The sequence below is a fragment of the Triturus cristatus genome, chromosome 2_2 (genome assembly GCF_964204655.1).
Source record: "Triturus cristatus chromosome 2_2, aTriCri1.1, whole genome shotgun sequence".
Lineage (NCBI taxonomy): Eukaryota > Metazoa > Chordata > Amphibia > Caudata > Salamandridae > Triturus > Triturus cristatus.
In genome coordinates this window covers 87192255-87208489 of record NC_140582.1, presented here as the reverse complement: position 1 = coordinate 87208489, position 16235 = coordinate 87192255, and the positions used below count along the sequence as shown (strand labels likewise).

Below are 16235 nucleotides of genomic sequence, written 5' to 3'. Positions count from 1 at the left end.
AAGCTGATAAGTTTTAGTGATCCATCTCAACATCATTGTCAAACAACAAATGGCACATCAATTTCAATGCACATTTAAGCCAATAGTAAATCATTGCTGCAAATATCATTGGTCCATCAGTGTAAGTGTATTATAATTACAGTGAATCTGTAATAACAGTACTTGCCACAAGTAAGAGTGACTCTAAATACCCATCATTGATTGCTCCCTCTCTTGTCTAGCAGATCGGCATGTGAGCGATTGGTAAAGACGGTGTCTTTGGAGGTAATCCAGTTGAAGGAGAAAGTCGCCAAGCTGCCTTCTTGCCCATTCCAGAATCTGGAAATAATCGCAACACTTGGCGTTGGAGGTTTCGGAAGAGTGGAGCTTGTAAGGATTCTCAGAGCATTTTATTACTGTCTGCAGTCCCATAAAATATAATAATATACAACCAGTGACATATTACATCTTGGGGTGCTTTTTTTGCATTATAGCCAGAGGATGCAAAACCTATATTTCACAAAGATGCAATAAGTATTTCACAAATATTACCTCATTCCTGTGAAATACAGATTTAATCTAAGGGAGGCCTAGTCTTAGTCTCATTTACTTCCGTACAGCTAATTAGTCTCTCAGCATTACACCATATGTAGATAATAACAATCTTATACCATTTTATAGAACTTCAACATGGTCATTTGTTTAATCGGTACCCCCATTATGAAAACTAAACAAAACCTGCACACTCTAATTGTAATCGTGCAGTCAGCAGCTTCAAACTTTCATGATGTTTAATCCTAGAATGGGTTTTTAACAAAGCAAAGTGTGTTTTCCTAAAACTTTACATTCTCATCTACAAATGATTCTCTCGTTGTTTGAAGGACAAGCAACATTTTACAGTATTCTCTTACTGCTTTCAATAAGCACTTCCCTGCCTAACATAAACATTACATAAACCAATTTTTTATGCTAAAAGCAGCAACATTAAAATGTTCAGTTCATTATATATATATATCAGCAAAGCATCTCCATTTTACTGGGGCCCCCCGGTCTTGCAGGGGGAGCTCTAAAAGCCAGGAATGGAGATCCTGGTAACACGGCACTTCCACCAGCACAGACTAGAGCCCAACACCGACATGATTGACAGGCTTGACTTTTTATTCGTCATGGAAAACGGAGATAAAACACCTAATCCTTACGTGTTTCAGCCGTTAGGCCTTGGTCACAGGTGAGTGTAATGTTCGTATGTAGTCCCAAGTGGTCACGTGGCTTACTTTCTGACTACAAACCCCAAAATGCAATGTTCTTTTCATTTGAGACACGGCATATTTTCAATATTGCGATATATATACATATACGTTGCTACTAAGTAGCAACCCACAGGTTGAGGAAGCACTCGGGCAGCAGCAATGCACGGCAGACCACACACGCAGCAGGAGCAGCCTGACGTGTTTTGGAAATCTCCTTCCTCATAGGCTCAGTCCCACAGATAAAAACAGCATTTGAGCCACACTACATTTATTGCCTAAACTGCCTTCTGATAAGCTGCTTCATATGCCACAACATGATTGGTTCACCGGCCACTCTGGAATTCTGGGACATGTAGTGCGACACTCTCACCCTGATGGGTGCCGTGTCCTGTGGGTCCTTAATGCATAGCCCTCCAATGGGCCCCGCTGTGCACGCAGTCTAAATTCCTGGCACTGCTTGCCCCATGTGGAACTGGACGTATTTCCAGCCCCTAGCTCTCTTTGCCAATCCTAGCGGTGGTGCCCCCTCCACGGCTGGGCAGCCGCAAAAATATGCTGCTCCTCTTGTCTGTGTGCCCGAGTGCTTCCTCAACCTGTGGGTAACTTTGTAGCAACATATATATATATATATTACCTACTGGCGGTCGCCAGTAGGTAGTTATAGTTAGGACCACGTTTCCATAGGAAAACCTCAACATTCTATTTTGAATAACTTTGGCGCCGGTCGACGAATCCTCGCGAATTTCTCAAAATAGGTGGGGCGCTACGCTCCGCTCCTACCCTGAAAGTCTCGGGGGGATCCGTCAAGCGGGGGCTGAGATAAAAGGGGGGTCCCAAAACGCGTTTTTCCCATGCATTTTTCCATAGGACCTTTAGAACGAGCTACAGCCTGAACGGCTGAACAGAATTACTCAAAATTTGGCAGAGAGGTAGTCCCTAGGTCAAGGAAGTGCCTTTTGTAGGTTTGGTGTAAATCTGTTCAGTAGATTCTGAGAAAATAGCCTTTAAATCAATATATATATCTGAGCCCGCTTACGGTACGCTTACCGTACGCTTACGGTAAGCGTACGGTGGCGTGCGCGAGCGCGATTCTGATTGGCTCTTAGATCTTAGTAAACATTCGAATCGGCCGAAACCAGGAAGCGGCGGCCGCCATTTTCTGTGTTTCACTCTGAAAAAAAAAGAGTGAAAACAAGAAAAGGGGGCAATGAGGAGAGTTACAGACCCCCTTACATTTGTGAGGGGGTCAAAGAAGGACTGTAAAGTACAAAACAAACATTTATTGATTTTTAAAAAAAATCACGGGGTACGCGTACGGTAAGCTTACGGTAAGCGTACGGAAGAAACATGGCGTGCGCGAAGGAGATTCTGATTGGCCCATAGATCTTAGTAAACATTCGAATCGGCCGAAACCAGGAAGCGGCGGCCGCCATTTTGTGTGTTTCACTCAGAAAAAAAACAGAGAAAACAAGGAAAGGGGGCAATGAGGAGAGTTACAGACCCCCTAACATTTGTAAGGGGGTCAAAGAAGGACAGAAAAGTACAAAAAAAACATTTATTGATTTTAAAAAAAATCACGGGGTACGCGTACCGTAAGCTTACGGTAAGCGTACGGTAAAAAAAATAAAAAAAAATAAATGAAAAGCAGATTTAAGAGTTTGCTCATCATATGTCCTCCATGTGCGCACGGTGCGCGAAGCGCATCGTGCGTTCATGGCCCATCTAGCGTAATGTGGGCACGCGGTGCGCGAAGCTCACCGCGTGCTCACTGTGCACGCACGGTGCGCGAAGCGCACCGTGCGCGCATGGAACGAACTGCGTTAAGTGGGCGCGCACGCCACAAATGGCGTAAAGTAACTTAGCATTTAAAAAACCGTACAAATTCACTGAAAAAACCATAGGTTTCACACATGTTATAGTTAGCTGGACATTTTACTGATAAAAAACCAATGAAATTCCCCCGTTATAGTTACTGTAGGCAACTATAACTCACGCGACCGTAATCCTCTGCTGATGACATATGTGTCTTTATGAAAAAAAAATATTTGTAATATATGTATAGCTAAAATTTAATGGAAGAAGACATGGGCAAATAAGTGTCTAAATACAGTATTAGCATCAGCAGAGGATTGCGGTCGCGTGAGTTATAGTTGCCTACAGTAACTATAACGGGGGAATTTCATTGGTTTTTTATCAGTAAAATGTCCAGCTAACTATAACATGTGTGAAACCTATGGTTTTTTCAGTGAATATATATATATATATATATATATATATAATACATATATATATTCACTGAAAAAAACATAGGTTTCAAGCACGTTATAGCTAGAAATGAGCATTTAAAAAACCTTAGAAATTCACTGAAAATAACATAGGTTTCAGGGACGTTATAGTTAGTTGGACATTTCACTCATACAAAACCAGAGAAATTCCACCATTATAGTTAGTTCAGCTAACTATAACTCGTGCCCCCGCAATGCACTGCTGATGATGTCACATGTTACATCATTCATGACATGGTCAGTGACATCATTGATGACATCACTGATGACATCTCAAATGACATCACTGATGACATCACCCAGTGACTGTGTGTTTCTTTAAAGTTTAAATATGTTTTATTTATATGCCAAGGTGTATTGAAGAATGAGTGGGTATATAAGTGTCTGGATTGAGGATTTAGTAGGTGCGTGACTGACTGTTTAAGTGAGTGAGTAAATGTGTCTTACTGAATGCATGGGTTAGTGACTAAACTGTGTGAATGTCTGTATCAGTCTGTCTGTTGTTGTATAGGCTGCTGCATGGGTTGTTCAGTAGCTACATGAGTGTCTATAAGGGTTATTGATTGGTTGCCTGAGTATTTGTATGGGTGCCTGAGTGTGTGTGTGGGTGGGTGGGAGGTGTGTGACTCTGTGCATAGATGTTTGAGTGGTTGATTGATTCACTGAGTGTATGGGTTCAAGAGTACATGTGGAAACAGCTGTATGGGTGGGTGAGTGTGTGCATGGGTGTGTTGGTGAGTGAATGGATGTCTCAGTGGTACAAGTCTAAGTAACTACATATGTAAAAGTCAGTGTATGTGAGAGTTGGAGTATATAAATGACTATACATGAGAGTCAGTGATTGTGAGAGTGGCTGTATAGATGAGTGTGTACTTGTATCAGTGATTGTATAATAGAGTGAGTATGCGTTTGTTTTTGTATGAATAAGTGATGTGGTGTGTGTATAACTGTATAGGTGAGTAAATGGAAGTGTGATTGATTCTTTGCATGACTGACTAGGTGTGTGAGTAACTCTGGATGAGAGGTGGTGTGGTTTTTTCAGTGAATTTCTAAGGTTTTTTAAATCTTAATTTCTAACTATAACGTGCCTGAAACCTATGGTTTTTTCAGTGAATATATATATATATATATATATATATATATTACCTACTGGCGGTCGCCAGTAGGTAGTTATAGTTAGGACCACGTTTCCATAGGAAAACCTCAACATTCTATTTTGAATAACTTTGGCGCCGGTCGACGAATCCTCGTGAATTTCTCAAAATAGGTGGGGCGCTACGCTCCGCTCCTACCCTGAAAGTCTCGGGGGGATCCGTCAAGCGGGGGCTGAGATAAAAGGGGGGTCCCAAAACGCGTTTTTCCCATGCATTTTTCCATAGGACCTTTAGAACGAGCTACAGCCCGAATGGCTGAACAGAATTACTCAAAATTTGGCAGAGAGGTAGTCCCTAGGTCAAGGAAGTGCCTTTTGTAGGTTTGGTGTAAATCTGTTCAGTAGATTCTGAGAAAATAGCCTTTAAATCAATATATATATCTGAGCCCGCTTACGGTACGCTTACCGTACGCTTACGGTAAGCGTACGGCGGCGTGCGCGAGCGCGATTCTGATTGGCTGTTAGATCTTAGTAAACATTCGAATCGGCCGAAACCAGGAAGCGGCGGCCGCCATTTTGTGTATTTCACTCTGAAAAAAAAGAGTGAAAACAAGGAAAGGGGGCAATGAGGAGAGTTACAGACCCCCTAACATTTGTAAGGGGGTCAAAGAAGGACAGAAAAGTACAAAAAAAACATTTATTGATTTTAAAAAAAATCACGGGGTACGCGTACGGTAAGCTTACGGTAAGCGTACGGTAAAAAAATAAAAATAGATAAATGAAAAGCAGATTTAAGAGTTTAGAAATTAGGGAGCTCTAAAAAGAGCTGTTGTGTTTATGAAGTCATTTTTTTAGTGGTACCTACAAGTAAGTACCGATGCAGAGTCTAAGGTTCAAGAGGAAGACTCTGTTCCCTCCATCATTGAAGTGCACACCATCTCCTCTATAAATGTCTTGCATGTCATAACGCAAGTTGTTGTGGTAAATGGCACCCATACCATAGTCACGGAGGAAAGCAGAAACAGATTTGTTGACGTGCTTTCTTGCTTTGTCAATCTGTGGACAGAAATGATTGGACCAGTTCCATTTTTGCCTTTGGCATATGTTGGAAAACACAAAGGCAGTTTTAGGGAAAAGTGTAAACAGTTGTGCAAAGGTGTCCTTCATAAGCATTTCCAGACCTACCCCAGTCAAAGTGCCTAGGTCATTGCCACCACAGTGCACTATTATGAGGTCAGGGTGTTGGATTTGAATGAAGGATTTCACCAATGGCATCAATTGGTGCCACTTTAACCCTCTCTGACCAATCCATTTAATGTCTACATTTGGCAAAGCAAGGTCTCTCACCATATCTGTTTTCTCTGCAAACTTTTCACTCCAGAAGACATAGCTGTGCCCTACAATCCACACTGTGAACATCTTCAAAGGAGAACTGGATGCACTCAGGAGGTGTCTTTCAGTAGAATGGCAATATGAAAAGAAAGACAGTTTGGAAATGGAGGCATACATATTTTTTTAAAACAAAAAGAACTGATTGGCTGTTTCATACCATTCTAGAATAAAAACTAGGCTGTATGTGAAAATTAATAGAAGCATGTTTTGTATTGGTACAAAAAAATGTGTAACCAAAGAACAGTACTATGGATTTGCTGTAAGGTTTGAAAAGTCAAGCACTCTTGCTCTGTGGAATTGAAACATTGTGTGTCGAACTTCTGACCTAACTGCACACAGCAGTGTTCCATGAGCTGTTGCTATGGTAGCAGGCAGAAGTCAAGTTGGGGGAAGGGTACTAGGCAGAAGTCAAGTTGGGGGCAGGGTACTTTTGGAAAAGGGTTGGTTTTCAACCAATAGAAATGTGTGATTACATTTGAAAAAAAGGGGGAAGCACTGAGATTTGAAACTTACATGTATATGTGTGGAAAAATAGAGGGAAAGTTTGCCATTATCTGGTTCTGCTGAGAGGAGAGAGGTGAACACAACAGAGATCCTGGCTCTGATAATCTGCTGTTTGAGTGTCACATTTCTTTCACAACTAACTAATTTTAAAGGTGAGTTTAGAGTTTGAGAGGGGATGTATGTGGTAACTTAAGAAATGAATAATAGAAATGGGAATTGTTTTTGTTGTAGTTACACATGGTGGTTTCATAATGTGACAGTGTGTAAAAGTGATTTACACTTGCCCCGAAAAAAAAAGAGCAGTAAGTGTGCTTTCAAATTGGCAAAGAAATTTCGTTTTGGGACTAATGTGAAAACATGACTCTGTGTGCATAGAAGAATTATAGGCAGAGATTTATTGCGTCTTGCTCTGGTGATTTCACAGTTGCATTAGATGGAAAGGGGGAGCGAATTTTTTGGGGAAGAAGCAGAGGCTTAGCACACACCCATGTGCTTGCCATGTATAGTCATGCACAGTATTTAGAAGCCAGTGGGGTTTTCAGGTTTAAGTCTGTAATGCAAATACATTCAGCATCACTAAGGCTGGTTGCCCTTGGTGGAGTGTAGGCAGTCACAGAGAATGCACATGGTGGTGGTCTGAAAAAAAAACAGCTTGGACACGTGCAATTAAATAAATCAAAAATAGTGGTTTCATAATGTGTCAGTCTGTAAAAGTGATTTCAAATTGTAAAAAGAGATTTTCACTTGGCCCGAAAAAAAAAGAGCAGTAAGTGTGCTTTCAAATTGGCAAAGAAATGTCGTTTTGGGACTAATGTGAAAACATGACTCTGTGTGCATAGAAGAATTATAGGCAGAGATTTATTGCGTCTTGCTCTGGTGATTTCACAGTTGCATTAGATGGAAAGGGGGAGCGAATTTTTTGGGGAAGAAGCAGAGGCTTAGCACACACCCATGTGCTTGCCGTGTATAGTCATGCACAGTATTTAGAAGCCAGTGGGGTTTTCAGGTTTAAGTCTGTAATGCAAATACATTCAGCATCACTAAGGCTGGTTGCCCTTGGTGGAGTGTAGGCAGTCACAGAGAATGCACATGGTGGTGGTCTGAAAAAAAAACAGCTTGGACACGTGCAATTAAATAAATCAAAAATAGTGGTTTCATAATGTGTCAGTCTGTAAAAGTGATTTCAAATTGTAAAAAGAGATTTTCACTTGGCCCGAAAAAAAAAGAGCAGTAAGTGTGCTTTCAAATTGGCAAAGAAATTTCGTTTTGGGTCTAATGTGAAAACATGACTCTGTGTGCATAGAGGAATTATAGGCAGAGATTTATTGCGTCTTGCTCTGGTGATTTCACAGTTGCATTAGATGGAAAGGGGGAGCGAATTTTTGGGGGAAGAAGCAGAGGCTTAGCACACACCCATGTGCTTGCCATGTATAGTCATGCACAGTATTTAGAAGCCACTGGGGTTTTATTCAGCATCACTAAGGCTGGTTGCCCTTGGTGGAGTGTAGGCAGTCACAGAGAATGCACATGGTGGTGGTCTAAAAAAAAAACAGTTTGTACACGTGCAATTAAATAAATCAAAAATAGTGGTTTCATAATGTGTCAGTCTGTAAAAGTGATTTCAAATTGTAAAAAGAGATTTTCACTTGGCCCTAAAAAAAAAGAGCAGTAAGTGTGCTTTCAAATTGGCAAAGAAATTTCGTTTTAGGACTAATGTGAAAACATGACTCTGTGTGCATAGAGGAATTATAGGCAGAGATTTATTGCGTCTTGCTCTGGTGATTTCACAGTTGCATTAGATGGAAAGGGGGAGCGAATTTTTTGGGGAAGAAGCAGAGGCTTAGCACACACCCATGTGCTTGCCATGTATAGTCATGCACAGTATTTAGAAGCCAGTGGGGTTTTCAGGTTTAAGTCTGTAATGCAAATACATTCAGCATCACTAAGGCTGGTTGCCCTTGCTGGAGTGTAGGCAGACACAGAGAATGCACATGGTGGTGGTCTGAAAAAAAAACAGCTTGGACACGTGCAATTAAATAAATCAAAAATAGTGGTTTCATAATGTGTCAGTCTGTAAAAGTGATTTCAAATTGTAAAAAGAGATTTTCACTTGGCCCGAAAAAAAAAGAGCAGTAAGTGTGCTTTCAAATTGGCAAAGAAATTTCGTTTTAGGACTAATGTGAAAACATGACTCTGTGTGCATAGAGGAATTATAGGCAGAGATTTATTGCGTCTTGCTCTGGTGATTTCACAGTTGCATTAGATGGAAAGGGGGAGCGAATTTTTGGGGGAAGAAGCAGAGGCTTAGCACACACCCATGTGCTTGCCGTGTATAGTCATGCACAGTATTTAGAAGCCACTGGGGTTTTCAGGTTTAAGTCTGTAATGCAAATACATTCAGCATCACTAAGGCTGGTTGCCCTTGGTGGAGTGTAGGCAGTCACAGAGAATGCACATGGTGGTGGTCTGAAAAAAAAACAGTTTGTACACGTGCAATTAAATAAATCAAAAATAGTGGTTTCATAATGTGTCAGTCTGTAAAAGTGATTTCAAATTGTAAAAAGAGATTTTCACTTGGCCCTAAAAAAAAAGAGCAGTAAGTGTGCTTTCAAATTGGCAAAGAAATTTCGTTTTAGGTCTAATGTGAAAACATGACTCTGTGTGCATAGAGGAATTATAGGCAGAGATTTATTGCGTCTTGCTCTGGTGATTTCACAGTTGCATTAGATGGAAAGGGGGAGCGAATTTTTGGGGGAAGAAGCAGAGGCTTAGCACACACCCATGTGCTTGCCATGTATAGTCATGCACAGTATTTAGAAGCCACTGGGGTTTTCAGGTTTAAGTCTGTAATGCAAATACATTCAGCATCACTAAGGCTGGTTGCCCTTGGTGGAGTGTAGGCAGTCACAGAGAATGCACATGGTGGTGGTCTGAAAAAAAAACAGTTTGTACACGTGCAATTAAATAAATCAAAAATAGTGGTTTCATAATGTGTCAGTCTGTAAAAGTGATTTCAAATTGTAAAAAGAGATTTTCACTTGGCCCTAAAAAAAAAGAGCTGTAAGTGTGCTTTCAAATTGGCAAAGAAATTTCGTTTTAGGACTAATGTGAAAACATGACTCTGTGTGCATAGAGGAATTATAGGCAGAGATTTATTGCGTCTTGCTCTGGTGATTTCACAGTTGCATTAGATGGAAAGGGGGAGCGAATTTTTTGGGGAAGAAGCAGAGGCTTAGCACACACCCATGTGCTTGCCATGTATAGTCATGCACAGTATTTAGAAGCCAGTGGGGTTTTCAGGTTTAAGTCTGTAATGCAAATACATTCAGCATCACTAAGACTGGTTGCCCTTGCTGGAGTGTAGGCAGACACAGAGAATACACATGGTGTTGGTCTGAAAAAAAAACAGCTTGGACACGTGCAATTAAATAAATCAAAAATAGTGGTTTCATAATGTGTCAGTCTGTAAAAGTGATTTCAAATTGTAAAAAGAGATTTTCACTTGGCCCTAAAAAAAAAGAGCAGTAAGTGTGCTTTCAAATTGGCAAAGAAATTTCGTTTTAGGACTAATGTGAAAACATGACTCTGTGTGCATAGAGGAATTATAGGCAGAGATTTATTGCGTCTTGCTCTGGTGATTTCACAGTTGCATTAGATGGAAAGGGGGAGCGAATTTTTTGGGGAAGAAGCAGAGGCTTAGCACACACCCATGTGCTTGCCATGTATAGTCATGCACAGTATTTAGAAGCCAGTGGGGTTTTCAGGTTTAAGTCTGTAATGCAAATACATTCAGCATCACTAAGGCTGGTTGCCCTTGGTGGAGTGTAGGCAGTCACAGAGAATGCACATGGTGGTGGTCTGAAAAAAAAACAGTTTGTACACGTGCAATTAAATAAATCAAAAATAGTGGTTTCATAATGTGTCAGTCTGTAAAAGTGATTTTCACTCGGCCCGAAAAAAAAAGAGCAGTAAGTGTGCTTTCAAAATGGCAAAGAAATTTCGTTTTGGGACTAATGTGAAAACATGACTCTGTGTGCATAGAGGAATTATAGGCAGAGATTTATTGCGTCTTGCTCTGGTGATTTCACAGTTGCATTAGATGGAAAGGGGGAGTGAATTTTTGGGGGAAGAAGCAGAGGCTTAGCACACACCCATGTGCTTGCCGTGTATAGTCATGCACAGTATTTAGAAGCCAGTGGGGTTTTCAGGTTTCAGTCTGTAATGCAAATACATTGAGCTTCACTAAGGCTGGTTGCCCTTGGTGGAGTGTAGCACTGTGGACATGGGCTTTTTAAAAAATCTGAAAAGTGGTTTCATAATGTGACAGTTTGTAAAAGAGATTTTCACTTGCCCAAAAAAAAGAGCAGTTTGTGTGCATTCAAATTGGCAAAGAAATTTTGTTTTATGACTATTGTGAAAACAAATGTAGTAATATATTTAAATACAATAAAGGATTTTTTTTTTAGTTTTTTTCAGGTATTGCTGAAGAACAGTGAACAAAATTTAAGATGCCTACAAAATCTCGAGCTCAAAAAACGCTAAAAAAAAAACTATATTTGAAGACAACTGGAGGACCAAAGTTAGTAGAAGATGCTCATGTTGGGAAAAAGAAAAAATCTTCTGGTAAGCAGAAAAAACAATTTCTTAACAAAATATTCAAAACAAAGAAAAATGTACAAAATGTCTGTCCTCGGAAAAATGTAACAAAACATAGAGAACAGCAAAAAATTGAGAATTTAGTTAATGCAAATATACCTTCTGCAATTGAAAAGTTTAACATAAACAGAAAAACAGCGTTTAAAGAGATACGTAGAAAAATGTTTCAGAGAAGAGTTATGTCCAATTTGATAAAGGATGTAAAGAAATATAAGCAAAAGGCAAAATATTACAAGAGAAAAAAAGAAATTGAAGCCATTGCAGCAAAAGCATTAGAATTAAAAAGGAAACTATTCATATTAATTTTGAATAGGATGCGTACATTAGATAAAATGGTTAATGTACTGAAATCACAAAGCGAAAGCAAAAGAGTAGTGAACAGAACAAACTTTTGTAAAGTGTTTTTAGGAAAGTGGATGCATAGTTCAAGTAGTGAACCTTTTTTTAATGAAGAGAGCTATTTTCAAAGTAATAGTTTGCTGCATGCAGTTGACACCAGAGGTCGTTCATACGAAGTAAAAAATGGTTGCATAATGGAGAAGGAGATAATGGTTCCAAGAGATGAGGTACAAGTGATGGCAGATGAGGCAATGGGGAGACGTCCTAAAGCCCCAGTGTACACTTGGAATTGTAGTAGTATTTGCACTGTGCGTCAGGAATCTATTGACAGATTTCGAGAGTTTCTAAGAGAATATAGTAAAAAAAGTGTAAAACAAAAGATTAAGGTGCTTCAAAGTCTGGATCCATGCAGAGTGAGAGAGAATACTGGTTTGCAGGGTCATTCTCTTGCTTGTCTATCTAGAAAAGTGTGCAATAGTGTTTTCCATCATTTTAGGATGCTGGCTGTTCATCATACTGAAATGAGAAAGTTTGTGAGACGGTTGTATTTTGCCAAAAGTCCAGCAATAAAGTTAAATGAATTGAATAGGGCTCTGTTCCGAGGAACGGTATCAGATGTAGAGAAGGTTGTTGATGAAATTCAGTTTTGTTACTTTGGTCCTGAACAAAACAGTGCAGAGAAGGACACAGTAAATGAGGCAGAAGTGGAAGAGAATGTAGAACCCTCTGTAAGTAACACATTTAACGATCACATAACAAAATTTGCAATAGTCTCTAATGAAAGACCAAATGTTACTTGTATTTGTTGCCGCAGAACTCATTATAGAAAACAAACTAGGAATGTTGATCTCTACAGAAAGAGTGAAAATGAAGATAATTATAAGTGGATGGATTTTGCCACATATATATTTCTTGAAAATTGTTTTGAATTGGGTGAAGATCAGCGTATTTGTAAATACTGTTACAACAAGTTAGAGGAAAATAGAATGCCGACCAGAGCTGTACATAATAATTTAGAATTGGATGCTATTCCTGCTGAACTTTCTGAATTAAATACATATGAGTCTATACTCATTCAATGTGTTCATCCGTTCCAGACCATAGTACGTATGGAGCCCAAAACTGGTAAATTACCTCCTTCAGATTTACTGAGAGGTTTAAAAGGTAGAGTGGTGTATTTGCCCTTGGATTTGAAAAAAAATATGGAAACTATTGATGCGGATACTTTGGAAACTGAACCATTAATTATTCTGGTTAATGGTGTACCTACAAAGAATAAGAAGATTTGGCAGGAGCTGGTAGATGTGCGGAAAGTACAAAGAGCAAATTTGTATTTGAAAAAAAATAACAAATGGTATGAATCAATTTATATAGAAGAAGAAGAAGAAGAAGAAGATTTTCAAGAACACACAGAAACACCAACTGGACAAATTGAAAAAGTGGACAAGTCAAAGGAAGAAGAAATTTATGAACATTTTAGCATACATCCTCTCCATTCGAAAGAAGTTATGGGAGACAATATTGATCTCTTTCAGATGAAGAAAGCAAAAGGAAATCCCGTGAGTGTATGGGAGGAGAGCTTGGAAGCTCGATGTTTTCCCCAGCTGTTTCCTAAAGGAAAAGGAGGACGATACGATGAACGTCCAGAACAGATTCCAGCTTCAGAGTATCGGACTACAAGACTATATGCTGAAGATCCCAGATTTCGACAAAGTATTCCTTATTTGTTCCATCTTTTATTTGAAAGCGACTTGTCTGCACTGTCTTATGCAGTAAATCACATTTTAAAAAGTGGAGTACATTTACAAAATGTGTCTGCTAAGGATTTTATGGAGAAAGTGCAGCACCGAGATGATCATTTGGAAACACAACTGATCAATCTGATGGCTTGTCAGCGTGGGACAAATGAATATTGGTACCGACGCCATGGTGAACTAAAATGCATGTTACACAATTTAGGAACACCAACATGGTTCCTTACCCTAAGCTGTGCCGAGTACGCTTGGGATGATTTACTGGATTTTCTACGAGAGGCCAATTCAAACATTAAAAACATCGAATACAAGACAGCAGGAGAACTGTGCTCATTGGATCCGGTTAATGTTTGCAGATATTTCAATCATAGATTTGAGGCTATGATGTCCTTCATCTGCAATAAAAAAAATCCACCCCTTGGAGAAGTAGTGGATTTCTTTTGGAGAAAAGAGTACCAGGCAAGAGGTGCTCCTCATATTCATATGCTGCTGTGGATCAAGGATGCCCCAAAGTTTGGAACAGATACTGATGAAGCAGTGTTATCTTACATTGAAGAATATGCAACATGTGGTATACCAAAAAGCAAAGAAGAGAACAAGTTAAAGGAGCAAGTTCTACGTTTCCAAAGTCATCGGTGTGGAAAATACTGTCGACGGAAATACAAGAGCAAAGAAAAATACTACACTAAATGTCGATTTGGATTTCCTAGACCTGTTCTTTCAAATGGAAGAGTCAACAGTTTTATGTCAGCTGTGAGACATACTATCACAAGAAAATCACCTAAGAATACCTACAACCTTAAAAGAAAAGAAGAATCAAAAAATATAAATGACTACAACCCAGTCATTTTATCCATGTGGAACGCTAACATGGATATACAGTATGTAGCTGACAATTCCATTGCTGTTGCACGATATGTAACGTCTTACATTACGAAATCAGAAAAAACAGAATTGAAGGAAATGTGGGAAGAGATTTCTCACGAGAAGACTGTCAGTAAGAAGCTGTACAGTTTCAGTTTGAAGATGTTATCGCATCGAGAAATTGGATCCTACGAATGTTCAGATAGGTTATCTTCTGCAAGTCTCTACTCGAAGTCAAGAAGAATAATTTGGGCAAGTTTAGGCCTTGCAGCAATGAGAAATCGGGTACTGAAATCTGTTGGAGAAATTGAATATTTGGCCGAGAATGACCCAGAAAGTACAGATATATTGAAAACAAACATGTTGGACACATATTATCCCAAGAGAAGTCATCATCTGGAGAACATGTGTCTCTATGAAGTGCTGCAGAACTACATTTATTCACGGAAAGCTGCAGAAGACATCAACAGTGGAAAATATAAAGTTGTTGGTGAAGAAGGATGTTTGGTGAAGCAAACCAAAGGAAGTTTGATAAATCACCGGAAGCTGAGTTGCGACACAACCGACAAGAAAGAATTTTACTACTTGGCTCTTTTACAGTTGTTTAAACCATGGCGTACAGAGGATGAACTACTGGGAGAATTCCAGAGCTATGAAGATTCTTTTAATGCTTGCAAAGACAGCATACAATGCAGTACATTCTCAACTTATCTGCAAATGTTAAATGAAGAAATTGAACAGGAAACTACAATTGCAGCAGAAATAGCTAGAGACAGTTCTCAGGACAGCCAAAGTTCAGGAACATACAGTCAAGATCCCCTAGGACAACCAATCGTTGAAAATGAAGCATCAATAGCCATGAATGAAGTGGAAACGGCTATGAATCAAGCTCAAGAAGAATTTATAGACTTACAAAATTTGGAAAGACAACTGAATCAAGAGCAGCAACACATTTATGAAGAGATCAAAAACAAAATTGATCACGGATTTCTACATATAAAAAAAGAGTGCTCATGCACATCATTTCATCCAATCAGGATGTATGTAAGCGGACAAGCTGGCACTGGAAAAAGTTTCCTAATTAAAGTCATCAGAAGCTACCTAAAGCAAAAAACGGATTCTACTTTGTCTTGTGTGGTTACTGCTCCAACTGGGTTAGCAGCATATAACATAAAAGGAATCACCTTACATCGTTTGCTAATGTTACCAGTGGAGCATGAGAACAAAATACAATTCAACAAGCTAACTGGAGAAGCATCCTTGGAAGTTTCAAGAGTATTGAAGAAGATGCAAGTTCTCATTATTGATGAGGTGAGCATGGTATCAAACTTAATGCTTGCCTTTGTGCATTTAAGAATGCAGCAAATTTTGAAGACAGACTATGACGTGTTATTTGGTGGAAAACACGTCATAGTTTTTGGGGATCTTTTGCAACTTACTCCAGTTAAAGGACAACCAGTGTTTAATACTGTGACACATGAAGACACGAAGAAGTCATTGGGAAGCATTGGAAATACAAATATTTGGTCCTTCTTTGAGTACAAGGAACTTACAACTAATATGAGGCAAGCAAACGATGAAGAATATGGAAGTATTCTGAAAGATATCAGAATTGGACTACTCACAGAAGTTGGGAAAAAAGCATTACAGAGTCGGCTGCTACATAATTTATTTCCAAAGGAAGAAATAGTTGCAGAGAAAATATACAAGAATATTGCAGAAAACAAAAGTGTCATCTGCTTAATGCCAACTCTACGTGAATGCTCAATATTTAATGAGGAGCTTTTGAAATTGGAAAAGGAAGAGATCAGGAAATTGGAAGCAGTGGACAAAATTGAGGATGGAAGAATTACTGTCACAGTAACAGGCAAACTGAAAAATAAATTGGACTCACTAGAGAAGAACATCTCCAAAACAGCAGGATTAGAAAAAAATCTATATGTTTGCATGAACTGTAGAGTATTTTTAAGGAGAAATTTGGATGTTGAGAAAGGCTTAGTGAATGGAGCGATGGGAAGAGTTGTGAATTTTATTAATTATCAGAAAAAAGAAGGAATTGAATGTTTACAGATAAAATTTTATCAGATAGATGAAGTTAAAGATATTTGTCGTTGTACAG

General features: G+C 39.2%; 1 protein-coding gene across 1 annotated transcript in view; it reads left to right on the top strand.

The window, feature by feature from the left end:
- PRKG2 (protein kinase cGMP-dependent 2) overlaps positions 1-16235 on the top strand; it is an 856172-nt gene that overhangs the window by 627015 nt on the left and 212922 nt on the right. Inside the window, exon 11 of the mRNA XM_085643209.1 lies at positions 225-369. Within this exon, the coding sequence (XP_085499335.1) occupies positions 225-369 (145 nt within the window). The remainder of the gene's footprint in view (positions 1-224; positions 370-16235) is intronic.